This window comes from Ciconia boyciana, chromosome 9 (genome assembly GCF_034638445.1).
Source record: "Ciconia boyciana chromosome 9, ASM3463844v1, whole genome shotgun sequence".
Classification (NCBI taxonomy): domain Eukaryota; kingdom Metazoa; phylum Chordata; class Aves; order Ciconiiformes; family Ciconiidae; genus Ciconia; species Ciconia boyciana.
In genome coordinates, this window is record NC_132942.1 from 23,279,540 (window position 1) to 23,306,721 (window position 27,182).

At 50.5% G+C, this 27,182-nt stretch overlaps 1 protein-coding gene across 1 annotated transcript in view; it reads left to right on the plus strand.

The window, feature by feature from the left end:
- CPNE2 (copine 2) overlaps nt 1-27,182 on the plus strand; it is a 57,970-nt gene that overhangs the window by 22,306 nt on the left and 8,482 nt on the right. Inside the window, exons 3-12 of the mRNA XM_072872709.1 lie at nt 1,378-1,557; nt 5,258-5,332; nt 8,694-8,765; nt 12,931-13,014; nt 15,896-15,985; nt 16,223-16,321; nt 18,409-18,495; nt 19,254-19,313; nt 21,716-21,849; nt 22,685-22,739. Coding sequence (XP_072728810.1) covers nt 1,378-1,557; nt 5,258-5,332; nt 8,694-8,765; nt 12,931-13,014; nt 15,896-15,985; nt 16,223-16,321; nt 18,409-18,495; nt 19,254-19,313; nt 21,716-21,849; nt 22,685-22,739 — 936 coding nt within the window. The remainder of the gene's footprint in view (nt 1-1,377; nt 1,558-5,257; nt 5,333-8,693; nt 8,766-12,930; nt 13,015-15,895; nt 15,986-16,222; nt 16,322-18,408; nt 18,496-19,253; nt 19,314-21,715; nt 21,850-22,684; nt 22,740-27,182) is intronic.

The following is a 27,182-nucleotide window of genomic DNA, read 5'->3' on the forward strand; positions in this document are numbered from 1 at the left end:
TTTGCTTGCTGGAGAGTTTTCCCCCAGGCCGCAGGTGTTTGTTTCTTGTTCAGCACTCAGGCTGTGCCACCAGCATACTTTCTGCCTGTTTTAGCTTCATAAGGGTATGTTGCATGTTGGGCTCCAAACTTGCCTTTTCCTGGTGCCTCTCAGGATGGATGATGGCCTGGTGGGGATGATGGGTCCTGACATTAAAGTTCAGACCCTCCTTGGCCATTGAATTCCAGAAGCAAATACACCAGCTTTTTTTGGCCTCGTTTTCCCAGTTTCTGCCGCTTTGGCTAAAATTGTGGGTTGCTGTGTCTGTGTGAGCCCGCACCGGGAGCCCAGCTGGTGCTGCCGTCCTCCTAGCCCTCCTCTGGTCTGAGTTATGGGGTCTGGGACCAAAACTCCATTACCAGAGGGCAGCGTCCCAGGATCTCCGGTGTGGCTGTCCCCAGGATTCTTTTTTTTGGCTCATGCAAGGCTTTCTGTCCGCCTGTGCCATGCTGCGTCGTAAACCCACACTTCCACTGGCTGCCTGCCAAGTTTCCTCTGCTCTTATTGCTGCTCTTGGCTGCAGGATGCTGCAGACCGCCATGGTGCTTCCCCTCCAGCAGTGCATTCCCCACACTCCTTCCAGTTTCCATCATCCTCTGTGCACTTGCCCTTCCAAGCCATCAGAGACATCATTTCTTCCAGCCTGCTCGCAATAGCTCAGGATGACAAAGTCTGTTGAAGTCTTGTCTTCTGGGTCCTTCCAGCCTCTTGTTTCTCCTAATGTTTGATGAAATCTATGAAAAATGGCCTGCGGTGATTTTTTTCCCCCTTTTTTTCCATGGAAGGCCAAGAAAGAAGAAACCACATGAATGTTTTGGTTTGAGGTCTAGAGGGAAATGCTAGAGGGTTGCTCTTTCTGGCTCGTGACACTTTTTCTTTTTGCTTGTCCTTGCTGTTAGCTGCATAGCCTGAAAGAAAGAGGTTTGGCATTACAGCTGTGAGTGTCTGGTTGAGGAGCAGAGGTATGTGAGAGAGCATCAGCTCCTGGAAGAACAGGGGTTAGAAGCCAGCAAAGACTCTGGCTTCAATGAGCCTTGAGTCCACACCAAGCCTTGGCTGGGTGGGCACTCCTGTCCTGGCTGTTGGCTGGGGTGCACTTGTACAGCCCCATGCACCTTGTCCTCAGGGATGCAGCGCTCTGCATGAAGTGCTGTTACTCATTTAGGTGGATCCCACCTTGCGTACACAAGGTATTACGGCCTGCATTTAGGTGCTCTCTCTCTCTGATGGTCACTGCAGGGTTTCTGGGTGGCTCTGGCTGAAGTCAGAGAAGAGACATGGCAGTGACAAAGACACAAGATGCACATACCTAAATGCCTCTTTTTTTTTATTTTGCAGCTCGACAGGACAGAGACAGCCGTGAACAACCTCAACCCAGCTTTTGCCAAGAAGTTCATCGTTGACTACCACTTTGAAGAAGTGCAGAAGCTCAAGTTTGCCCTGTTTGACCAGGACAAGTCGAGCATGCAGCTGTATGAGCATGACTTCCTGGGTGAATTCTTCTGCACACTGGGCATGGTGAGTCTCTGAGGTCCCTGCAGCTCCTCCAGCAAAGGGACCCCAAATCACATCAGCCACAGGGACATTGTGGGATTAGAGCTGCTACTCTTATCTACTGTAAAGTTTGCTGGGTCCTTCCTGGCAAAACGAATTTAATTTGCTTGTCACACTTCAACTGTTGAGGTTGAACGGTGCCACGTTAGGGCTGTTGGCTACTTGCCCAAGACTAAGCTAGTCATGGTGTGGGCTTTTGCTGGTGCCTGCAGAGAGACATCAACTGGAAACTTTTGGAGGTACCTGTATCTCACCATAGGTTATAGAAAGAGCCCTGATGACCAGCTTGGATTTGGATTTGGGAAACTTCCAGATGTTTAAAGTTAGGATGCATTGTGGTCTACCTTTCTCTCTCAGTTTTTTTTTTCTTCCCCCCCCCCCCAAAGCTTTATCCATTGCCGTTGCGTAGCAAATCATCTCTCCTACTTTAGCATGTTGGTGCAGGAATGAGTCTTCTGCTCTTCCTGTGGAAAAACCTTTGGGACCCAATGCAATTTATAAGCCTTTGGAAGGTCTTTGCGTTCGTGAGCCCAGACCCTGTTAGAAGTTGGCGGCTACATTCTCCAAATGTCTTTGTCCTCTGAGCTTGCTCTGACTCAGAGGCAAGGAATGAGGGGGATTTTTTCCATTCTTTTGTAGCATCTGGTTGCTCGGGGCTGCTGTGGTACCTGGCACAAGCGCAGTGGCTGGGAGAAACTGTCTCTGTTGTGCTTGATGCTGGGAACCAGGAGGAAGGAGACACTGTAATAGGTGGGTCGGCATGGACAGCCAGCCCAAGGTGTTCAGGGAGGCTCATGAGTGTGATTGCTTTATTACACAGACTCCAGTATGGCACTGCAGATGGGAAGGGGGGCCAAGTGACCTTAACATTGCCAACTCAAGAGCTTGAAGTGTTAGAAGAGCACTGACATTTACAGAGTTTGACGTTTAACACCTTGGTTTTGGAATTGCTCTGTGAAGACCTAATTCTGCTCCTGCAGAAGTTAAGAGACAGTGCAGGCAACAGCCCAGGTTGGTGTTCAGTGATTTAGACCAAACCCATCCTTTACTGTTAGTTCCGTTGCTGAAACACAGCCACCTCTGGTGTGGGGCAGTTCAGCAATGCTCCTTGTGAAGGTCATGCTCTTGGTGGAAGCTGCAAGAACAGAATTTATGGATGGAAGGAAACAGAGCTGAAACCTTGCTGTTCCTAAACGTGGCTCTGCAGAAGTCCAGGGCTCTGCAGGCTCATGCCAGAGAGGAACAATATCTGTATGTGCTGGGGAGAAAGGTGGACCCTCCTGCTTGTTGGGTCTCCCAGAAGAGCCCAACCCTTTCTGGTGCTTTGAAAGGTGATTTGAAAGGTAGACAGGCCATCCTGGGGCTGTGGTAATGGTGGGGACTGGGCAGCTATTGTCAGGTCTCACATCAAAGGTGCTCATTCAGAACAGTTGATGGTTTAGCCATGGTGGCTCACGGGCATGGCATAACTGTCTACTGTGTCTTTAGGCACAGCTGGTGGGCTTAGTCTACCAGAAAAAAGAGAGCTCTGAACTTCTACAATCTCATGCAAGTATGTATACTCTGCAAAAGAAAACTTGGCTTATGTGTGCGCCCAGTGTTTGATGAGTTTTTGCAGCACTTCCCATGTGAGCTTCTTGGTGACCTTTAGTCCACAACAAGACACCAGCTTGGAATGGAGGGATCTTCTAATTTTCCTTTTTTCCCTGAAATTCTCTGTTAGCCTCCTCTCCCTGTGGCCAGCACGGGCTTGCAGCACAGCCTGGTCATGGGGCAGAGGTGGACTGGAGGGATAGCATGTGTGCAAGGGTGCCTGGTGAGGAGAGGGGTAAAAAGGGTGGACAGGGGCTTGTGGGTTCAGCCACCCTGCTGTGAGTTTTCTGATGTCTAGATTTTGTCTGGTGAGATGTTTCCGTAAGCCTGCCCAGTTTTGAGGCACGAGCAGCTCTTATAAGGGAAGGAGAGCAGCTGTGAGTAGCAACAACTGCACAGCTAGTATCTGACTTTCCAGTTTTGAGTTTGCATCAGAGGCCTGTCAGATTAGCCAGATTATTTTATTGCAGCTAATTAGGTCTGTGGTAAGATTTAAAAGGATGCCTGGATCATTCATGGGCCTGTAATGACCTCTGCAGCCAAATGAAATGTAACAGGGATCAAATTGCAGGCTGGAGGGTGTCCATGGTTTCTGCTAGCCAGGGCTGCAAGGAGATTTTGCCTCCTTGTGCATGGCATGGCACAAACATCTAGCTACGCTGGCTGGTGATTCCTATGCATTTATGCACCAGGACATGGCTGGCTAGCCACAATGTGAAAGGGTTTTGCCTTGAAATTGCAAGAATCTTAGGATCACAGAATGGTTTGGGTTGGAAGGGACCTTTAAAGGTCATCTAGTCCAACCCCCTGCAATGAGCAGGGACATCTACAACTAGATCAGGTTGCTCAGAGCCCCATCCAACCTGGCCTTGAATGTTTCCAGGGATGGGGCATCTACCACCTCTCTGGGAAACCTGTGCCAGTGTTTCACCACCCTCATCATAAAAAATTTCTTCCTTATATCTAGTCTGAATCTACCCTCCTTTAGTTTAAAACCATTACCCCTTGTCCTATTGCAACAGGCTCTATTAAAAAGTCTGTCCCCATCTTTCTTTATAAGCCCCCTTTAAGTATTGAAAGGCCACAATAAGGTCTCCCCAGAGGGAGGAGAACATTTCTGGGGAGCAATGGGAGGAATCCAAGCATGGCTAGGTCACTTGGATGGCAGGAGCAACAAGTTAAGCCATTTCATTACGTGGGGTTTTTTTCATCATTATTATTGTTGTTGTTGTTGTTGTTGTTATTATTATTTTCTGACTGCGTGACATAGGACCAAAGGTGGAGGCAGAAGGATGGATGGGACCGCACTCTTTAAACTGCAACCCCTAGATCTTGAAGGGGTCCCCACTAGGTATGGGAGCAGAGCACAGCTACTTCCAGTAGGTTGCTGGACCCCCATGTGGGGGTCTGTGCCTCGTGGGGAAAACTTAAGGGATCCCCAGATCTGAAGGCAACTGAAACTCAGTGAGCTAGGAAAAAATCTCAAGGGCTTTAATTCAGCTCCCAGATCATCCTGTCTGGCCTCTTACAAGCCAGAAGTGAAGGGGGGGGACATGCCTTTGGGGGCTGCTGACCCCTGTGCTTTGCTTGGCAGCAGCTGTGCAGGGGGTCCAGAATGATGCTGGGGGAGATCATCCGTCTTGTAATCAGGATTTGTCCATGGAAACGTGGCCTGAAAGCAAGTTGCTGGCAGGGGTCATGTTAGAAGTATTTAAAATGGGGTTTGAAAGGTTGAGTTGTGATTTTGCTGGGAACAAATCATGGTCCTTCAGCTGTGTGAGGTCCCACTGACCTGCTCGACACAAAAAGCTGGTCCCTGGGTTCAACAGGAGATAATGCTTCAGCCTCTTGTGCCGTTGCTGCTCTGCACTGTTCAGCTGCTGCCCTGCACCCCACGGACTCGGGTGATGGTGATATTCACAGTATCACAGTCACCCCTGAGTATGATGTCTTTCTTCTACTGTTGTGAATGCTTAATCTGAATTAGCTAACATGAGCAATGATCAGTTGCTTATGAGTCTGCTTTTAATCACTTGTACAATCATGACTTTATTTTCTTTGGCTTCTCTAGATCGTCTCCAGCAAGAAAATAACAAGGACTCTCCTTTTGGGGAATGGCAAGCCAGCTGGGAAAGGGATGATAACGGTACGGTTACTCCTTTATGTTACCTGCTGAGTGCGTAAAGGTGGATAATAACCTGGGGGTGATGCAGGACACTCACCTGGGGTCCAGGAGACTGGGGCTTATCTCATGAACATTTTTCCCTTTGCCTCCCATTTTCCTGCCCACTTTGGTCTGTTTGGAGGATGATTTATTTGAGGCAGGGAACATCTTGCCTGGTACCCAGCACTGTGAGTCTTCCACCTCTGCTTTGGTCTCTGAAATAAGAAAAACCTCAATCTGGAGAAGTACGAAGTAAATCTATGCTGCTGGTTTTTGTTATCTGGTACAACATGCCTGCAGTTGTACCTTACCTGCAGTCTTACTTTCCTGAAGCAGCAGGAGGTAAGAGGGCTGATTCCTTTGCTGGCGATGGGTGGTTTTGTTTTGTAGGAAGAGGATGGGAACTGTGTCATAGCAACAACTCTCATAGCAACAGCTGCTGCTCCCGATGCAGACCCCTTCGGGCACTGGCCTTCCCGCTGCAGATCTCTTTAGTGATGTGTTTTTTTAAAAAGAAAAGACTAAATGTAGGTGCGTTTACCTCCTGCCACATCTCCCATCCTTTTTGGATCTCTTCTGTGTTATGGGTTTCGTGAGACGTGCAGCTGGGCAGCAAAGGTGTGGAAGAAAAGTCCAGCAAGGAGTTAAACTTCTGTCAAGTTTAAAAGCACTGGAAGGGTTTAAAAGCCCAGGACCTGGCTGCTGCAAGGTTATCTCCATTGCTGTTTGCTCTAGAGGCTGGGAAGACGCTGCCAGCTTTTCTCTCTGAATTGCTGCAGTTAGTCTTTAAATGCAAGAGGAAAAGCCACAGTGAAGTGCACAAGCAGTGCCTGATGCCATGTACCGTCTCTGAGGAGCAGGCTTGCAACACCCCATCTGATGCTGGAGTGGGAAGAGCTGGACCAAATGAAAAGTTTCCAGTGAAGTTCAAAGGTTATGCACTTTAAAAAAGGGAAGGTCCCGATCTGTCACTAACATGTCATTAAAAATCAAAGGGTCTGAGACATCTGCTTCATTTTGTACCATTGATGCAATTTTCTAATCTGTTTTTTTTTTTTTCCCTGGCTTGGTGATGACAACAGGGTCATGTGTGGTGGGCACCTTTCCTCACTGCTTGGTACAGTGCTGGAGCATGGGCTATGGACACCAACCAAGGAGCAGGCTTCTGCTTTGGACTCACTCATATAAAACAGAGTTTGGAGCCAAACCCTGCCTTCCTCACCGCCATCCCCTTCAATTTTGCCCAAGTATCGTTTTTCTTAACTGAGATGCCAGAGGAGTGACTGCAACAGAATAACCTTGGCTGGATGGACAGGATCGCATGGGGATCCCTAGGTTTGAAGAGATGGGGAAAATCCCAAAGCGAGACACTGTGTTTGTAGAAATCAATCCTGAGATCTTGCCACATGCCTCTGCCAGGCATAGTGGTGGGGATGTTGTTATTGTCCATGCTGGCCAAGAGAAGATGCCACCAGCAGCCTGCGGCAGTGTGGCACAAGGACATACCTGGCTTGTCTGCATGGTCTGGCTTTTACATAGCCTCCAGTGAGTCCTAAAATGCTGGACACCAACTGGGCATGCTTTTGTGGAGATCAGCAAAGAGCAAATTTCATCCACTTCCCTACAGCTGCTCTTCCTCATGCTGGTTTTGGTGACCATGCGCGCCCACCAAGGACTGGGTGGGAGAGGAAACCAATGATGTGGCTTTGCAATAGGGAACTTCTGACTTCACGGCTATACGGGGCAGAGGGGAAAATTCGGTTTTGCATGCAGTGAACACATCTTCTGTGGACCAAAGAGTGGTGTCCTCCATGGAAAGGCTGGGAGGTTGTTGGGGAGCTGCAGCTCATCCCCTCGCCCAACTGCCCAGGTGGATTCAAAAGCTGCATCTCTGCCTCCTCATCTCTGCAAACTCCCTGCTCTCCTAAGTGCCAATAACCCTCTGATTGCTTGTTCTGCAGAAAATTGTTCCCTTGATTTCTGCAAGTTTTTCTGAAAGCCTTGCTGTAACTATGCTGTGTATCTCCAGTGAAGGACAGCCTCTTTGTGAGAGCCAGTAAACGGCCATGCTTGGGAGCACCATGTGTGAGGAAAATGTCTGCACCATGCTCCTGGCCATGCCTGTGCCGGCTCCTGCCTGAGGAGGATGCTGTGGCCAAGGATGCCGAGGGACGGCTCAGCCCACCCCAGGGAGCAGAGGAGGGGGACGTGGGGAGCAGATGCTTGGGCAGGACACAGCCTTGAGGAAAAAAATACAAGTGATTCAGAAAACGGCTGTTAACAGAAGTGAATAAATGTGGTTTTTTGTTATAAACATTCCCTTTCTTAAAATACCAAGAGACTCATTAGACCACGTTCCAGACAAAACCGGCCCACTGGTGGTTGGCATCCGAAGCCCTTCTGTAGTGTATGTGAATAAAGTCTCTTAAACTGAAGTAATCTGGGCTGCACTCCTGTGGGCTGTAGCTCCTCAGGAGCAACAATGGAGTTTTCATCCTTGGGGCCGTCTTGTTGGGTGATCGTGCAGAGATGTGGCTCGAGTCCTTGGTGCCGCCAGCATCTCCCCCAAGGGAGAGGGCAGCTGCTTTTTGCCATGCCCAGCCTGGGACATGGAGAACAAGGTGGCACATCTTGCTGGCAAGGGTCTATATGGCTCCTGCTTCCTCTTGGCTTGGTTCTTGGAGGCTTCACCAGGTCCTGGCATGTGAAAAGCCACCTGAGACCAGCTCAGGTGTGACACCCAAGACAGGGGATGAGTTTGTTCCCAGAAGCTTCATTTTAGATCTGATGGCATGGGGGAAGGAGGCTGCTCAGGGTGTCTATTGAATGGTTGTCCATTCAAGAGGCTTAATTGTACCTGTCGACTCCCATACCTGCAAATGAACGTGTTTCATGTGGACCCAGCCCCAACGATGAGGCTGTGGAGGTCGGTGGATGCCACGGGTGCTCCAGATGCAGCACCAGCATCATAGCTGGTAGCCTGCTAAAAAAAATGTATCCTGTTCTGTTTTAAAGCCGATGTGTCACTGCCTTGGTGCAGGGTAAATGGCAATGCCCATCCAGGGGAAGTTTGGGCTTTTTCTCAATCCTTCTCCATTCGAGGGAGAAGCTGGGAAGGTGGCTTTGGTCACAAATTGATCTGCAAAGGTAAAATCAGTTTAACTCCTCGATAGTGAAATACTGTGTGCATTAGATCATCCAGTCTCTTAGCTGGGAAATGGGTTTTGCAGAAGTTGTGCAGGTATCTTCAGAGTGTGTATCCTCAGGGTCTCGATTCTCCTCTGGCTTAGTGTTCACTTTCTTTTCATGCTGAAAATGAATGCAGCCTTCCTTTGTCTTTCAGATAGCTGCCCAAGAGCTCTCAGATAACAGGGTGATTACTCTGAACATGGCTGGCAGAAAACTGGATAAAAAGGTGAGTGGGGTTGTGTCTGGGGGATGCAATGTTAAACTTCTGTCCTTTGTAGGCTAAGGGATCTAAAGAAATCTCTCCTTTTGGGTATAGCAGTGACAGAAAATAGTCCTACTGGAGAAGGCATTAGGGTGAGACTGGAGGGGTTCAAGTCCTGGAGGTGCCACTGGCTGCTGGGTACATCTGTGCCTCAGTTTCCCTATTGTCATGGTATTGCTTTCTTCATCACGCACGTTGAGATGCAAAGATTATGTGTGACACAGGATCTGTGTACTAGCAAGTCTTAAAGACAGCAGATTTTCTACTTCAATGGTTGTTGTTTGGAAATGTCTCCTGATGGAGCTCGCAGTTTTGATGCCACTTGAACCCGTATCTCAGAAGTGCTGAGAGCTCCTGGCTTGTCACCTTCAGCCCCTCTGGAAATGGAGGGGCCCCATCTGCTTGTATATCAAACAGTAGGGCCCATCTTTTCCGGGGAAGAAGTGTTGACCTCACGGAGGCAGGTAATGCATGAGTTTTGCTTTGGATATGATACGTAGGAAACCATGAGCCTTTCTGAACAAAGCCATCTGACCTTATTTATCAGGCAACCAGAGCTATTCCTCTTAAACCAGTGCTGTTGCTAAGCGATCGATGGGAATATTATTTTTTTGCTCTTCCTAGCCTCTCCAGAGCTTGTGTTATTGGCAGGATGGCCCTCAGTTTTCAAACCAGGGTAAAGCAAGCATCCAGGCAGAAGGGTATTTGCTGGGGCAGAAGATGTGGTTTGTCAAGTCCCATTGTCCAAACCGGATGGATGCCTGGTTTATCCAAGTGTTTTTCCCACATCTTGGGAACAGCTGTTTTCTCACCGTCCTGCTTACCCTGCCTAGTGCAAGGAGCCAAATGACCCTATTAAGAAATCCCCAAATAACTCCATTTCATAAACGGGCTGGAAGATGTCCTTGAGCTGGTGGCTTCCTCTGACATATGGCCGAGGGTTAGGCCCATGCATGTCAATGAAGACATCCCTAATGCAACAGTTTTCTTCCAGCGCCCCTGCTCCCTTGTAAAGCAAGGGATGGGATTTCACAGCAGGCTTGGTGCCCTTCCTTTGTGCTTCAGGGTTCCTTTGCAGCTGTGGCCATTGTGAAGAGCAGGGCCAAGGACCTGAGTCCTCCCTGCAGCGCTGGTACCTCAGGCATACGTCCACTTGTATCAGCAACTTCATTGGTGGCATCACTTGCTCCATGGCAGGAGTTGCCTTTCTAATCTGGTTTGCAACCAAGTTCTCCTATCAGGTTATGCAAAGGTGACATCTTTTGATATTCTTCAACTAGGACATGATGCCAGTGGGTCTTGCTGTCCTTCAGACCCACAGTCAAGGTATGGAAATTCAGCATCTACCTGGTTACATTGGGATAAGGACTGTGAATAATCCTATTCTTTCTGGGTCTCCCTCCAGTTTATCAATAGGTGACAGCAGAAAGCTCCTTCCTCAGTGACTGCCTGCTGTCACCAGGAGCTAACAAGATTTCTTTGCTGATTCCCATAACACAGTGCAGCGTTGCAGTGCCCAAAGCCCTGCTCATGGGCAAAGGATGTTCATGTCACTTCACACAAATTAAAATGGTCTCTGAACAAGGAAATTGGACGAAACACAATATTTTTGGGTCGTTATTGGTCATGGGTGAAATGCAACTGTGGGAGCTGGGTAAAACTCGTTTAAGCTCAGGAAAGACAGCAGAGAAGTAGCTAAGTAAAAAAACCACAGGGGTAAGGCTGCAGCCTTGGGGGTAACACGCTCCTGCACCATGCAGCACGTAGCTGGGGAGCAAGGCCGGAGGCTTGGATGTCATGTGAAGGGATCAGATCTCACAGGATTTTGTGGTGTGGCCATGGGATCATCTTGCTGTACACACCAAGCCAAAGCTCCGACCATCCCTTACCAGCAGCTGTGTCGCAAACCCAGGCTGGAGCCATGCTCGGCCCCAGGCAGCTCCTTCTGCTATGACCACCCTGAGGCTGGGACCTCTCTCAGGCTGTGGGCAGGTCCGCCTCCCCATCACACATCCATGGTTTCTCCACCCGTGGCTCACTGCCTTGCTTTAAATGCCGAAGCTGCACAGCGGGAGCATGTCAGCAGCAGAACCAGCCTGAGGCTCTTGTACCTTATGTCAGATCAGCTCTTGAGAGAGTTGTTTTAAGAAAAAATGTCTTGCAGGAGAGGAGGTATTTTCACCTGGGACCAGCCCTGGTGAATTCAGACCCAGAGCCGTGTGTGCCACTGCAGCTGCGGAGACAGCAGGAGGGCAGTGATGCTTTGGGACGGCTGGGGGAGAGCAAGCACTGCAAGCCAGGATTGGTGCTGGAAGCTGTGGTTTGGGGAGCTGCATCTGGTGGAAGTGCCACCTCATCCTCCTTGTCCATGGTGTGCAAGCACCAGTTTGGATTATTTAGATTCTTGGACCAGTTTGCAGATCGATCTGGTCTGCTGAGCTCATTTGGTTGCTCAGTTTCCACCTCCTGCCAGGCTTGCAGGGTGAGATGTTTGTGGTTTTGATGTTTTTAAGATAGCAGCCCACAATCCTGTGGCTTGGAGGCATCTCCCACCCTGCTTTGAATGGAGCAAGGCTGACTGGACTTGCAAACTGGGCTGCTCTGTGTAGGATGGAAGCAGGCATCCTTCAAAGCTCCCTGCTGTCATCTGAGCTGGTGCCTCCACCAACCCATGCTGGATTGGCACTGATGAAACTGCATTGGATTGCAGGTTAAGCCAGCATAGGCAGGGTCAAGTACCCACTGCTGGTTCTTTAATCCATCAGTGAAGCTTGAAAGTGCCAAGTCCAGGCTGCGGGTGAGCAGGATCAGAGCTGTGCTGTAACCATAACCCTGCAGAAAGAATGGCTTGGTTTTCTCTCCTACAAACCTTTCTCCTAGAAAAATAGCCTCATCTCACCAGACGGCATCCCTGCGAGCCTTTATGGTCTGCTCTTCTGGCAGAAGAATTTTGACTGAAGCAGGTTATAGTTTCTCCAAGCCAAAACACTTTGCAGTGATTTACTTTTCTGGCTGGCTTTGGAAACAGGATTTGGATAGAAACATTAATGGGTTTTCTGCTGGGGCGTCACTAGAGCCTGTGTCTGTCCCAGCCGCCACCTCCCAGGCTGGCTGTGGACAGGGGCTCCTGAGGCGTCCATGCTTCCTCCTCCTCCACAAGCAGCCCCCTGCATCCCCACCACATCACTTGGAATCCCAAAAAGCTTCTGTTCAAACCTGTAAGAAGTTCCTCCAGCTCTTCACAGGACTCAGGTAGTTACCTCCCTCTGGGAGAAAAACCCAGCTGAAATGGCTTGAGTTAATGGTAAATAATTTGGAATATTTTGGGCTTGGTTTCTTGTTAGCCACTTCTTAGTTCTTCTGAATGGGAATGAAGTTCTGCTTAGAAATGCTGGAGTTTCCCTGGGTTGGTGCCACCAGTGCCGCCCTCCTCTCCAGGCTGCAGATGCCCCGAAGTAGCCCCTGTGCCGATACCCAGCAGGGACGCGTGTGTATGTGTACATATTTCTCATAAACCAGCAGCCCTTTATTGGGGGAATATCTGAGGAGATGCTGGCAGGAAGGCAGCACACACTGACTCAGGGCTGCGTATCTCGGAGAGTGTTACATGATCTCTGTCAACACCAGGGCAGCTTGCTCCTTAAAGATTTCCTCTGCTCATGCTTTACTGCTGTGTGTAGGAGGGTGGGGTTTTTTTTTCCTTTTTCCCCCAAGACACTTGTGCACTTCGTAATTCTGTTTTTCCTTTGAAGCTTTGGATGTTTTTCCAAGCCCAAATGCAGCTGCCTCCCAGCTGGGGCTGTTTTTGGTGGCATCTGCATCCAGAGAGCTTGCTGGGTGGCAGGCACCTGCCAGCAAATCCCATGGGCGCGTGCTGGGGTGCCGACTCGCCCACTGCATCAGTGCCGAAACGCGGTGTGAACATCAACGGGACTCGTGTGACCAGGACACGGAGGGGTGGCAGGGCACTACCCATGGGTGCTGCCCGTTTGCCGGCGTGCTTGAGCCAGTCTCATGAGGACATAAGGGTGTCTGCAGGGTTAGAACTGTCGGGGAAAGGAGGTCTCTCTTGGACCGGCTGTTGCTGTGTGCAGAGCACCATGTAACCTGTCCTGTTCTTCTCCCCCAGGACCTGTTTGGAAAGTCAGACCCCTTCTTGGAGTTTTATAAACCAGGTGATGATGGGAAATGGATGCTGGTCCACAGAACAGAGGTGAGCGTAACTCTAACCCAAGCTGCTGAGATGCCACCATCCTTATATCAGCTCCTCTTGCCCTTTATGGCATTATCTCATCAATCACCCATAAAGTGGGGGGTGGGATCCAGGGATTTCAAAACCTCACAGCTGTCTTCACCACGTCCAGCTGAGGCTGCTGGACTCCAGCAGATGAAGATATACTGAGGCCAGTGAGGTCTTGAGATCTCTTCTGTACTGCTCACTGCTGTATCTACCAAGCAGAGAGGGAGATGGTCTTTTAACCTGTGCTAACCTCCTGGCTCAGCCTGGGCATGGGCTGTGCCCTGGACCACTTGCCCTCCACAGGCAGGAGAAGCAGGATGAGCTGTGACCTGGGGAGGTGGTGGAGAGAGGTGGTGGGAGGGAGCCCAGGGAACGGTAGTGAGGAAAGGTTAAAATGAGCTTTTGCCAGATCCTCAGCTAATGTGGGAGGATGTTCAGGCATCTCCAGCTTCAGTGCATGAGCACTCGGGCTCGTGTCTAATGGAGCCTCCCCTGGCCAGGGAGGCAGGGACCTGTACCAAGGTCCCAGTGGGTATGATCATGGGCAGCTGACCCCTCCCTCCCTGTCCCTCATTTATACCTGCTGCGATATTTTGATCTGAGCTCCCTTCTGGTTATGTTCTCAAGCTGCTAAAGCCAGTGATATTATGGATAAGACACACAGCACGGGCAAGGAGAAGCAGTCTGGCTTCTGCTTTAGTACCAGGCTAATAAGTAGTTCTCAATGGCTTTTTTTCCTCCTCCTCAAAGCTTGTGTCAAGGCTTTTTTTTTTTGCATGTAGCTCTTGGCAGCTGGTGGAAAGAGGAGGGGGTGATCACTGCAGGAGGGGCCTCACAGCAACTCCCATGTCAGAGGAAGAGGGTCCTAGCACACCCCACCTCACCCGCCTCTTTTTCCTGTCCCCATCTCCCACCCTTCTTTTTCCTGTCCCCATCTCACATCTCTCCTTTTCTTGTCCCCTCAAGGCTTGGTTAAGGAGCCTGTTGTCCCACCGCAGCAAATTGCTGTTAAAAACACAGTGTGAACTCATGCAGAAGGAGAGGGTGGTATTTATTTTAAAAGTCTCTCCATACGTTGTTTTTTACCACTGCTGTGCAAAGTCCACGAGGATTTCCTTCACTCGCACACCCACGTGCACATGAGCACCAGGAAGTGTGTACCACCGTGAGTCCTGTGGTACCCATACGGACTGTCCTTTTAACCCTAGCTCTGTTGGTTTTTTTCAGTGCTTTCCCACACACGTTTCCATGCATATTTAATTCATACCAACCTTAATATTTCTCTTGTATTTCTGCGGGAGCAGGCTGGGCAGCCTTGTTTGGTTGTTTCCTCCTGGTTTAGTGTGGGTAGCTGGGCTTTGACTCACTGAGACACATTTCTCAGGCGTGGGGATTTTGACTGACCTCCAGCCCTTCCTCCTGGAAGAGGTGTAGGAATTGGGAATGCGGCTGTGCACCACTCATCTCTGGGATCTCTATAAGCAGGTCACGTTTATGGGGAGCAGATGTATATACTGATTTTTCCTCTGGGTTGCTGCCCAGTTCCTCCACCGTCCTGTCTCACTGGACAAGGGTCTAGCCAGGTTTTCTTTCAAGTAATGGGTGCTCCAACAGCCTCCTCCTTACCAGCCCCGAATGTATCCTGCTGCCCTCGAAGGAATCCCATACCAGGTGATCATCTTTGAGTTTTCAGGCTGGATACGAATAAATAAGGTTCCCCATTCTTGCAGCTTTCAGTGCGGGAATATAACCAGCTCTCAGTCTGATGCTGGCATTTCTCATGCCACCATGGAGGTGTCTGGCAGGGAAGGATTAGTGCGCTACTTACAGCCTGTTATTTAAGCGCAAGTGTGGACGCCCAGCTGGGCGCTGTGCAATGGAGACGCCGGATCCTTCCCCACCCACCTTGGGGACCCAGCAGCTGGCAGTGTGCGGGCACCATCTTGGGGTGCGTGGGCTCCCCCTGCTCTTTGCAGCCTCCTGGAGGAGGTGTTTACAAATTCTCGACAAATGCTTGCAGTGTCAGGGTTTCCCCCGTCTCTCATAAGAGCCTATCTGTAAAACAAGATGCCCGTTTCAGGTCCTGCGCAGCTGTTTGCCTGCAGCAGCAGCCATGGACCTCTTCCTCACTGGGCTGTGCTGTTGCTGCTTTGGCTACAAAGGTCCAAGGTCCTCCACACCAGATATCCCCGTGTTTACCCTGCACAGAGAAGGGTTAATCTGCTGCCCGTTTCTGACTTTCCTAATATTCACATGAATCATGAATCGCTTTTTGAGCACAACACCTTTGTGAAAGAGGGTATTCACCTGCCCTGCAGGCATCTCCAATGTACACAGCATGTGCCTGGAGCCTGCTAGTGTTTGCTTAGGTTTCCACCAAGCGATTGCATCCTCTCAGGAAATGTCAAAAAGCATCAATTAATATTTCTCCAGCAAATGTTATGCAGATGAGGTGAGAGCTGGACGTGCCCAGGGCTGTTTGGCTTTCCTGGCTGGTTGCGGCATCCCGCTGCTCTGACCCCAGATGGATGTAGGCTGCACTGGGGTGCTGGGTGGTAGTAAGCAATCAGTAGGGTGCAGGTTTGTTTAATTACCCCTGGAGGTGGTTAAATCACCCAACGATGCAAATGAATCTGTTGTAATTCACTCATGCTACAGCCTGAGAAGGGGGAGCTGCTGTGTCTAAGCTAAGGAGGGAGAAGAGGGCGGAGATGGGGCTTTCTGCAGCTTGTCTGGCCTGCCCCACCAAAAACCTGGTCCAGGGTCGCTCTTGCAGACGTGGCCCTTGCTTTGTGCCAATCTCCCCCTGCAGACATGCCCCTTGTAATGGCATCCCTCCATTCCCACCCCGCAGGTGATCAAGTACACGCTGGACCCTGTCTGGAAGCCATTCACTGTGCCTTTGGTGTCACTGTGTGATGGAGATGTAGAGAAGCTGATAAAGGTAATGGGGGACCCTTCAGCTTATATTGTGATGCTTGGCCTCTGGAATCAATTGTTAAACATCTAAAACCCTATGGCTCGTTTATCAAAAAAACCCAAACAAACTAAAACAGAACCACCCCCCCAAAAAAAAACAACCCCCCATCTTGTTTGGGGTCTCCAACAGGAGAGGTTGGGAACTTCGGCAGGTCTCCTCGCAGGAGATAGTTGAGGCTAGTTTGTGCTTCTTCCACCCTAGGTTATGTGTTATGACTACGACAGTGATGGGGGACATGACTTCATCGGGGAGTTTCAGACCTCAGTAGCCAGGATGTGCGAAGCCCAAGATGCCTTTCCGGTAAGTGCTGATACGTTTTCAGGGAACAACGAGGAAGGAGCTCCTTGGGGCTGGCAGTGGGTTTTGGTACTTGCACTAAGACCCTCAACCTGTGCCAAGAAGAAGCCAAGTCCAACTCCCTTTCTCCTCCCACCCGCACTGTGAGTTACCCAGGCCATGGTTGTAGCTAAAGCATCTGAGCTAGAGAGAGGGCTAAGGCAGCCTTGGCTGAAAACAGGGCTCTGCTGAGATGTCTGAAGCAGCACACATGATTTGAGGGGTGCCCTGTGGTTTGGGGGGCTAGAAGGGGAGGTGTGACATGCCACTGGGGCTGCATCTGCTGCAGGCACAGCCTGGTCCCCAAGAGTGCCAGCTCCTGTGCAACTCCATACCAGTTTTGTGGCCAAAGGTGTCCCCGTCTTCCCTGCTAAGTGCTGGCCAAAAGCCTTGGCAGATGCCACCTGACTGAAGGCATGTCGTGAAAACTCCTGGATAAGCAGTGCTTTTCACTGCCATCATTGCTAGGATTACAAAACCGAGAGGAGGTCTTGGTCAAGACATGAGGGTGTGTAAAATACCATGTGTGGTATAATGAGATAAGTTTCCTGGCTGGGGAAACCAAGGCACAAAGGCATGAAGTGTCCTGTCTAGGACTGCGCAAGGTAGGCGTTTAGCCTGTTTTCCCACTGGATTTGCAACCTACCAGCCTAGCAATAAAATCTTCTTTTCTCTCCATGTGACCCTGAGAGATGCTGGTTGGAAGGGAGTAAAACTCACCTTGCGGCATGCCTGTGCTGCTGTGCCCCCATGCATAACGTGGATCCAGCTGGGGATGGGCTCTCTCTGCCTCTTTCCCTTGCATGGCTTGTCAGGAAAGGTCGGGTGCCCTCCGTTCCCCGGTAAAGCTGTTCCCCAGCTGACGCCACTCTCCAAGTGGAGCTGCCATGGGCTCCGGGCAGAGGAAGATGGCCTCCAAAAGCAAGCGGCCACTGCTGCGTATCGCCCTTCAGCATCCTTCCTCCCTGGGGTGGCTCCTCGTGACCTGTCTAATCCTTTCATATGGCCACGCTGATGAGGGTAAATACAGAAGCATGGTCAGAGATGCTCTTGCTGTAGACCAGGCACCGTGTGCTGGCACGCTTGCAGGCGGGAGCAGCACCGACCAGCCACAGCCTGGCCAAGACAGGGGAAGGGCTCATTGCCATGTCCAGGGCCATCACCGGGCAGGTCTGAGCAGGTCCGTGGCCATGATCAGGCTGGTCTGAGCAGGGCTAGGGCCATCACTGGGCTCATCTGAGCATGTCCAGGGCCACCACCAGATGGTCTGAGGAGATCCGGGGGCATCACCAGACTGGTCTGAGCAGGATGCTGGGGGAGGGGGCACAGACCAGCCAACACTGTCCCATGTGGGACCCATGTGGGAGCTACTTGCTAGCGGGTCTGGGCTGGACCATCTGCCTAGGTTTATTCAGAGTTAGGGGATTTTGTCAATAGACCTGTATTTTGATTTTGTTCAGTCTGTGAAATGCAACGTTCACATTCAGGAAACTTAAGGATTTTAGTATTTAAATGTTCCCATTTTTGCAGCTGGAAAGAATGGACACGACTTTCTCTCCCTGCTCCCCCTGCCCAGCCCTGCCCTCTCCCCCAGCCAACCCGCATATAAACTTTATTCTTGGACAAGTGTTTTTATTCAGTTTTAGATTTTAAAAAAATGAAATATTGCAGCAATTTTCTGAATATTCAAAAGTAATTTTGTTTTCCCAGAACTTGTGAGAAAAGGTAGTGGCCTGCCCTAATTGTTCATATGTTTGACCTGTCCCATGCCGTAGACCCCTGTAGCCTCATTGGGGTGTCTTGGCTGCCATGCACCAGGTCCTGGGTAGGTTGAAAGCCCCTGGGAAGGAAAAGGAGCCCCTTCCCAAGCAGGTCCTGTGCCTCCATTTTGATCATTAAATATCAGTAGCTCACTGTGATTCATTTATGACTCTTCAGCACTTAAAAATGCATGGAGGGAGGGTGCCCGCAGGATGTGGCCGCTGGTGGCATCTGCAGCCACCCGGTACAGCCCAGCTCTCACACCAGTGTCTGTCTCTCGTGTGTTACAGCTCGAGCTAGAGTGCATTAACCCCAAAAAGCAAAAGAAGAAAAAGAATTACAAGAACTCTGGGATAATCATTGTCAAGTCCTGCAAAGTGAGTACGACGCCAGGATGTTTCCTTGTGCTCCTCACCGAGCTGTCTTCCCGAGCTCTCCCCAACCCTTCTGCCTCCAGTGCCTTTGCGTTTCCAAGTGCAGGACCTGCGGAGCATGAATAAAAGTGTGATCTTCTTTCTGCTTGGGTTTCTCTCCACTTGGAGCATCTGATGTACTGAGTTACTGGTGCCACCCCGCACCTGGGTGGCCGTAGACCCAAGAGGAGATGTTCAACATGGGCAGCATCTGCACGAAGCCCAAGCTGCAGGCACCTACCAACTGCTTGGTGTCTCTTTGGGGGCAAGGGTTGGGTGCGGGTGGGAGAGGTCCTTCTTCTGAGCTGAGGTGTTGGTGAAGTCTTCCCTTCGTATGGCAGCAGCACAGCGGGGAAAGCGCTGACAGAGCTTTTCCCACACCACATCTGCAAGTGATGTGAGATTGTTTTAGCCATGGGGAGAGGATCTTCCATTCAGTTCACCATGATGGACGCTTGCAGTTCTCAAGGATCCCTGTCCAAGCCTCCCACCCCAGCTTTTGACCAACACATGGCCCTGCTTGGCCCCACATGCCTTGTGAAGTGCCAAAACACTGCCATGGGAGGCCCAGGTGGTTCTTCCCATCTGCTTTGCTACATGGCTGAAGGTCCCCAAAGGCCCAAGCTCACAGTGGCCACAGGCTTGGGCACTTTCCATGGGTTTTTTTTTTGTTGTTCTGCAATGAAGATTGCTGAAACACTTTTTTTTTGTTTTTCTTTCAGATAACCAGAGATTTCTCCTTCCTGGACTATATCCTGGGAGGCTGCCAGCTGATGTTTACCGTAAGGACTTTTGATAATAACATGTATGTAATGGTCAAAACTGGGGAGGGAGGTTCTGTGTGAGATTTGGCACCAGCTTGGGTGGCTTTTCATGGCAATGAGGAGCTGCCCTGTTTTGCTGTTAAACCATGTGGTTTTGGGGCTTTGGGGTCATTACTGACATGCTCAGGTGCGTCCAACAGCATGGGGGGAGCTGGCTAGACTTTGGCTGAAGGCCAGACTCCCACAAAGACCTTCTGACCCTTCACAAAATGTTACCAACTTCTCTCCCCATCGCAGGGTTTAACCACCCTGCAGTTTTTTATGGAAGCGCTCCTTATTTTGAAACCAACTGAGAGGCTCTGGGCTGTTAATGAGATGGTTTTCTTTATTTTTACTGGCATTTCCACCTTCTTTCAAGCTGGACCACAGCTTGTCAAGAGTAACTAAACAAGGACATTACAACCCCGAGTGAAACCGCCACAATGCAAAAGTGAGGGTTTTAATTTCTGCAAACTTTTCTGGTGCAGTAATCGGAGAGCTGCAGGGACTCACAGTATTTCAGTTTGTATTTTGTTGTTTCATCTAAAACCATGATGGGGGGAGAGGAGTAGGAGGAGGAAGAGTTGCCATAGGAACAAGAGCGATTGGGAGAGCTTTTTGTGTGCCAATCTGCCGCTGTGTGCTAAGGTCTTGGTGCTGGAGAGCGAATAGAGGAGAAAATCATTAAATTTATTGGTAGCATGGAGCTCTTGTGTGAATTAGGCTTGAATGCAGAAATCTTCCTCCTCATCTAAATATCTACTGGTTGTTGGAAGGTTTCTCCCCCTCCCGAGACATCTTTGGTCTAAAAACCTGGGTGGGTTTGTGATGGGTGCAACGCTCCGCAGAAACACCTGAGCCTGGAGGAAGATGCTGCCGCACGCATCCCTGCGATTTGGAAAAGCCTCTGGTGTCCTCCCCGCTGAGGGAGATGGTGGGGAGAGAAGGGCTGAAGCCGCAGAGGAGAGGGGCATTGTGCCTGGCCACTTGCCTCATGCTAGAGGCAGACTAGCTGCATCCCTCCGAAATTTGTTGCCCAAGTGCTGCTCTTGGTGACGTTGCTTGCACACATCTGTCTGACTCCACTGAGCCCCCTCCCTGTGCCTCAGTTTCCGTCTTGCTCTCTGACCATGCCCATGGTGGCTCAGCAGGAGCTGGGCGCATGGGTGTGGGTGTTACAGCAGTGAAACGCAGGTTGGTAAGGCTGTAAGGTGTCTTGACAAAGAAGTTGGGTTTTCATAGAACCATAGAATGGTTTGGGTTGGAAAGGACCTTTGAAGATCATCAATCCAACCCCCCCTGCTGAGAGCAGGGACATCTTTCACTAGATCAAGTTGCTCAAAGCCCCGTCCAACCTGACCTTGAACACTTCCAGTGATGGGGCATCCACTTCTCTGGGCAACCTCTTCCAGTGTACAACATTTCTCCCTTATCTCCAATCTAAAACTACCTTCTTCCAGTTTAAAACCATGTCCCCTTGTCCTGTCAAGCCTGTTTTACCAGCCACCCTGGCACAGGGTGGTGGCACATCCTGGGCTGTGATGTCTTCTTGCCCCAGCCAGGCCAAGGTTCCCTCTCAGCCAAATTGGAGTTCATCCTCTCCTGTTAACAGATATGGAGCAAAATCCCTTGTGAATCCCCTGAGCTCAATTTAGCTGGCAGAGTTATTTTGGGGTTTGCCTTTTTGGTAAGCAAACAAGGCAAGCGCAGTCACACTGCCTGCTTGCCTCTTCTCAACTCTTCCTTCCCAGTCATTTCAAATCGGGTGGCTCAGCGTCTCGCCTCTTCTGACCAGATTTAACTGGGTCTGAGACAGGCGTTTCTACAAATGTCTTTAAATAGAAAGCCTAATTGAGGAGGGAGAAAAATTAGTGCCTTGCTGACAAAGGCCCCTGAGAGCTCAGCCTATATTGGTTCCTGGGGAAGCCCAGTGAAGAGCAGCTGCAAGGAAAGCTCCGCTCAGGGTTGTGACTCTTTGGTCAAAGACCTTGAGATCCAAATGCCCAGCAGCCCTGGCTGCTTTGGTGTCCATGGGGCTACTCAGTTCCTGAGCTTAACGCCCGGGAGATGGGCAGTGAGATTCCTGAGCTGGAGATGGTGGTGGTTTGCTCCAGCAGCAGAGGGGGCTTTGGGACGTCTTATGTGATGCTTGCTGGTGAAAAATGCAGGTGTAAGACTGAATGGCTTTGCCTAACCTAGTATTTAATCAGTTTTTTGGGGGGAAGATGAAGAGCTGGATTTTGTAAACCTTTTCAAAAGTTTGAGGTTTGGGTCTTGATGGGACTGTGTGTGCACCTCAAAGGCAATGGAGGCTCAGTGGCCAGGTCTGTAGTAGTGTCTGCTAATGGAGGACGGCTCTGTGCTTTTCTCTTGCCCCCCAGGTTGGGATAGACTTCACAGCCTCCAACGGGAACCCGCGAGACCCCTCCTCTTTGCACTATATCAACCCCATGGGGACAAATGAGTACTTGTCGGCTATCTGGGCTGTTGGCCAGATCATCCAGGACTATGACTCGTAAGCACCATGCCTTTCTGCCTCCACCCCTGTTTTGCAGATGTCTCCCTGGCTTCCTGAGGGGCTGCTGGGATGCGTATGCCTTGATTTCCCGTCTGCAAAGCCAGGGCTAAATAATACCTTGCTTTTGAAAAGCTCCTTGGGAGAGAATGGCCATATACATTGGGATGCAGGAGGAGGAAAGGGTAAGGACAGGGTTTCTCTTCTCCCCCCCATCACTGCTGTTCAGAGGAAGGGTACGTTAGCAGAGGCAGAGCATCCTTTACTGGGGGCAGCTGGAGAGCAGCTACTTGGTGCTTTCTTGGCGCAGAGACAGATGCCCTCAGCTTGCTGGTATTTGCCATTGGCAGCTGCAGCGCCAGACTGCCTTGTTCCCCAGCCACCCTGAGATGTGCAACACAGAAAAATATCATCTTAGACATCAATAGCGAAAACAAATCAGAAATTTGTTGGTCTTGCCATGCTGGCTTTTATGATGAAAATGGATAGTTAATTTTTTTTAAATCTCCAGGGTTACACGTCTGCAAGAGACTCACGTGTTTGGGCCAGAGGATGCTCCTGATCCCTGTGGGTGACAAAGCAAAGCTGGACTCTTTTCTCTCTAAAGATTGAAAGCCAAAGGGGAACATCTACTCTGTCTCTGTTCAGCTCTCATGATTTTTAAAGGCACTGTTTTGTTTTGGGAGAAGGGAAGGCTGGCACCTTTTTTAGCTGGCGCTTTAGCTGTAGTTGGGCGTTGGGCAGCTGATAGCACAGGGAGGCCGTAGCAAGAGCCATCCAAGCCTGCTTCATGTGTGTGTAAATACACCCATATGTTTTTCTTCTTCTCTTTTAGAGACAAGATGTTTCCTGCTTTGGGATTCGGCGCCCAGCTCCCGCCAGACTGGAAGGTGAAGTGTTGTGGTCATCTGTGTGTTTGAGATGCATTTGTCCTGATATTGCATAGGCAGGAGCAGAGCTGACAGGGCTTCCCGGCTGGCTCAGTCAGGGAAAAGCTGTCGGGCAGAGAGGGAATGGGCAGACATGGGATTTCAGCTGGTGGAGAGTAAGATCTGGCAGTGTGGGTGGGCAGCGAGGTGGGAATGGGGCACAGGCAGCCCATTCCTCCCTTCTAAGCTGGCATGAAAGCAGCAGCTCCCTGGCATTAACGGGCAGAGCCAGGTGTTGATTCATTTTCCTGGCAGGAGGCAGGAACAATTCTGGGCAAGGGAAAGGGCCCCTGGATGAGTGTGTCAGATGGTGGCAAAATCTGGAAGGGGGCTGGTGAGCTGGGTAGCCTCAACGTGGTGTTGCACGGGCAGAGCCTGCAAGGACTGGAGCAGAGGGGATTTCCCAAAAGCTGCCTTGATCTTTTGTTGGGATTAGGTGCTGAAGGGGTTAAAGGCACCCTGGTCCTGCAAGGGCATGAGCTGGAGCATCCTGTTCATCAGGAGGGATGCCATCGGCAGGGGTTGGGGCTGCTCCTGCAGCCCACACTGGCTGGTGGGGAGCATCTTCTCACGGCTGAGAAGATGCGCCGGGACACCACCACCTTTCAGTACTGGCTGGGTCTTTTGGCTGCTCTTTGCTTACACCCTTAATGTGCATTTTCTTTCTGCTCGCTGGTTTTAAGAAGTCCCCAGCTTTGGGCTGGGGTTGAACCTCAGCAAGCCTTTTGTGTTCTTTGGCAGGGGAGCTTTGCTCTGGGCTGTGCGCAGAAGGACACGTAAGTCATGAGCGGCTGTGAATCAGACCGGGAAGCTCATTGCTGCCAGCCCTCGAGGCTGGGGATGTCCTGCCCTCTCTGGCTTTGCACTTTCTCTGCTCTCCCGGCAGCCAAAATTCATGTGACTCAAGTAGGAGCTCTTGCTGTTTGCCAGCCACAGGAGGAGATCCCTCTGTGTGCACTTTGGAGCTGATTCATCCTCCTTGGCCTGTTTCTGGTCTGTCACTTCACCACTTTCGGTGGGAAAATCTTGGTAGGCAGCTTCCAAGGACTAACAGCCACCTGCCGTCAGGGATTTATTACCTGGGGAGAGGAATGGGAATGGAAAACGCAGTGGGGATGGAAAGGGTACAGCGGCTCAGGCTGCTGCGGAATGGGTGAATCGTCACAGTGAGCATTCTGCTCTTCTGCCAATATGTGCGGGTCAGTGCCCATGGGAAAGGCATCGCTGGGCTGGAAACGGCCCTTCCTGCAAGGCTGGAGGTGGATACCAGGTTGAGGATGCTGGCTGGGAGTTGAAGGGCAGAGGGATGCTGCTCCTCTGCCCCTCCTTGTGGCTGCCTCCTGCAGCCTGCTGCAGAAATATTTCCCACTGCTCCCACGGGCTTGGGGATGGTCTGTAAGCGCTGCCAGACAAAACACCTCGTTTTCCCCCAGAATGATGTCTAAGCCCACATAAACCTCAGCAGAGAGCAGCTCTCCCTCCCCAGGTGCTTGGCCTGTGCCTAAAGGTCACCCACCCTAATGCCTGGAGTGACCCATCGGTTGTCTTGCATTAGCAGTGGGAGCATCCCCCATGCACCGCCCCACACCACTCCAGCCTGGGGCTTTGTCCCTCCCCGGCCCACGGGGTCTGTGCATCACCGGCTCAGCTCACTCCTTAAAGGTTTTTTGGCCATCAAAGCTCATTAGGTAATTTCAAAGCCAAAGCAGTGGTTCTTCATTGAAACCTGTGCCCTGTGTTACGGTGGGCAGGTGGGGAGCAGCAGGGGACTCCCAGGGGACACGACGAAGGGTGGCTATTGTACTCACAGACCAGAGTGAAAATGGGGAAGATCATTAAGAGATAAGAGTTGTATAAATGGTGTTTTGTGCGCCCGTTGCCATGGCTCCCCCAAGGCTTCCCAGGCGTCCGTCAGAGTGAGATGTTTTGCACACAAAAGTCTCGTTGGAAATGTCAAAGAACATCTTGCCGTGTAACAGCTCTGTACAGAGCCTCGAGTGGTTTCCCAGTACGGAACAGGAGAGGGAAGCAGATGGGTTGCGGTTTCTGGGGGATGAGCAAAGGCAAGGCAGCAGCAGAGAGAGTGGTGCTTAACACTGGAGCCCCACTGGTCTCCCTGCATTTGGGAGATAGAATCATAGAATATTTTGGGTTGGAAGGGACCTTTAGAGGTCATCTAGTCAAACCCCCCCCTGCCATGAGCAGGGACATCTTCACCTACATCAGGTTGCTCAGAGCCCTGTCCAACCTGACCTTGAATGTTTCCAGGGATGGGGCATCTACCACCTCTCTGGGCAACCTGTTCCAGTGCCTCACCATCCTCACCATAAAGAAATTCTTCCTTATATCTAGTCTGATGGGGTCAGCCAAAGGAAATGTCTTTCTGCCCACAGAGCTCAGCCTCTCCGGCCAAAGCTGGCAGCTTTGCTGACGTGCCACCCACCAAGGCTTTCCCTCTGTTTGCCTTTTTTTTTCATATATAGGGAAACTGAGTCACAGCAGGGGTGGGATCACTGGGGGAGGTGGCAGAGAACCCTCTGCAGGGTCAGTTCTGCAGCACGGGCTCCAGCCATGCCTCTGCAAGGCCCTGGTAGGAAAAGATGGAGCTACGGCCATCCCCATCCAGGACTGGAAGAGGACACAGCCTGGCTGCAGATGAACGTCTTACCCTTTGGGGCCATTTGAAAGAGTTTCTGCCTGTAGGTTACCGGTGAATGTGATACCTGTAGATGCTCTATATACATTTAATTGGACTCCACAGAAACGGTTTTTCAAAGTACAAGCTGAATAGGGAATGAGACTTTTTTTTTTTTTTTTTTGTTATTTTGAAGCCCTCCTGTTGAATTTTCTAGCAGAGAGATATATATAATCTGTAAAAACTCCAGAGGAGGTTTTGCAACACTTCTGCCACACAGAGGGTCTGCTCTGTAGACGGTGAGGAACACAGCTCCAAACCATTTCATTGCTGCTTAAAAGAAAGAGAAACCCCTCTTTTGCAGTGGAAAACATGAAATTATTTTTGCTTGCCTTGTCTATAAATACTTGTATGGCAGAATTTTGAACGTCTTCTAAAAAAAAAAAAGTGAGCCCTTTACAACTGAAAATCAAGAAATTTGAATTTGATATATTGCCCAAAATTGAGGCTTCTATGAGAAAGGGTGTATGCAAAACACAGTCATGTGTTTCAGACTATGTCTCTAACCCTGGGGTTACTGGTGGCTGTGAGCGTTACTGGTTGTGCTCAACAGGAGAGACCCAAGCAGGCTGTTGACATTCGCTGGTCTGACAGCTTGTCAGCTTTGCAGCATGGTGAGGACTTTTGGTTGACCTACTTTTGTTTGGTTGCTATTTCCCACCCCACAGCCTCTTGCAAAAATAGTTTCTGCTGCTTTCGACACAATGCCCTGTATAATTGGAAAGTTTGAATCAGATGCATGTTGCTTTTACAGTCTCAGGAGGACTTCTGCTTCACATGCGCTTTAGAGGACAGTCGTTTTGCCAGCGTTATGAATGTGCGTGTCCCTGGCTGAGAAGCTCAACAAACCACCACCCTTCTGAGAGGGAGAAAATATCCTTGTTTTGTAACTCTGGCATGAACAGAGTGGGAGCTTTTTGTTTCAGAGCCCTTGAGCTGGTGGCCTGAAAGCCCAGATCACCCCCTTCAACCTTCAGAGGTGCTGGAAGTGGCAGTCGCATGTCCTTGGTGCTCCTGAGAGTCTGTTTGCTTCTTAAGGTGCCTAAATTGCAGGTAGCAGAGTGAGGAATTCTGAAGCCCCCAGATCTGATGGTTGTTCCCCAAGCAAGCTGTTGACCCATGCCAACACTGGCAAGGTTCATACTGGAGGCCAGGAGTCCTCACCCTCTCTTGCACCTGGGCCATTGAGCTACCCTGCCTTTCCTGGCAGAGACAGGTTCAAAGCAATGGTTGCCCAACATTTTGTGGTTTCTGTCTGCAGGGTCTTCCTGTGGAATTAGATGAGGAAGGTTTTGTGATTTGCAGTCAGCACTGCTGTTTGGTTTCTCTGGCTGGGCAAGTGCAACAAGCCAGGGGCAGGGGTGTGCAGGGCTATCTGCTGTTGCCAGGACATCCTCGTGAGAGCATCTCCCTCAGCTTGGGAGGAGGTGGTGGAAGACCTGAAGGATCTTGCACCTGCCTTGGAGGAGGGGTGGTTTCATGGTCAATGAAAACCAGCCCAGACTGTGCTGGGACTTGCCGGCCACCATGCCCAAGAATTCATGTCACCTCTCCTGTGCTGCCTTTAACCCTCATGATGACCCAGATGATGAAGCTAATCATCTGTTGGCTTTGTCATGATAGCTGACATGCCAGATCAGGTCTTCAACCCAGCTCGCTCTGTGCCTGCCTCCCTCCTGCTGCACCATGCCACTTGCAGAGAGATGGGG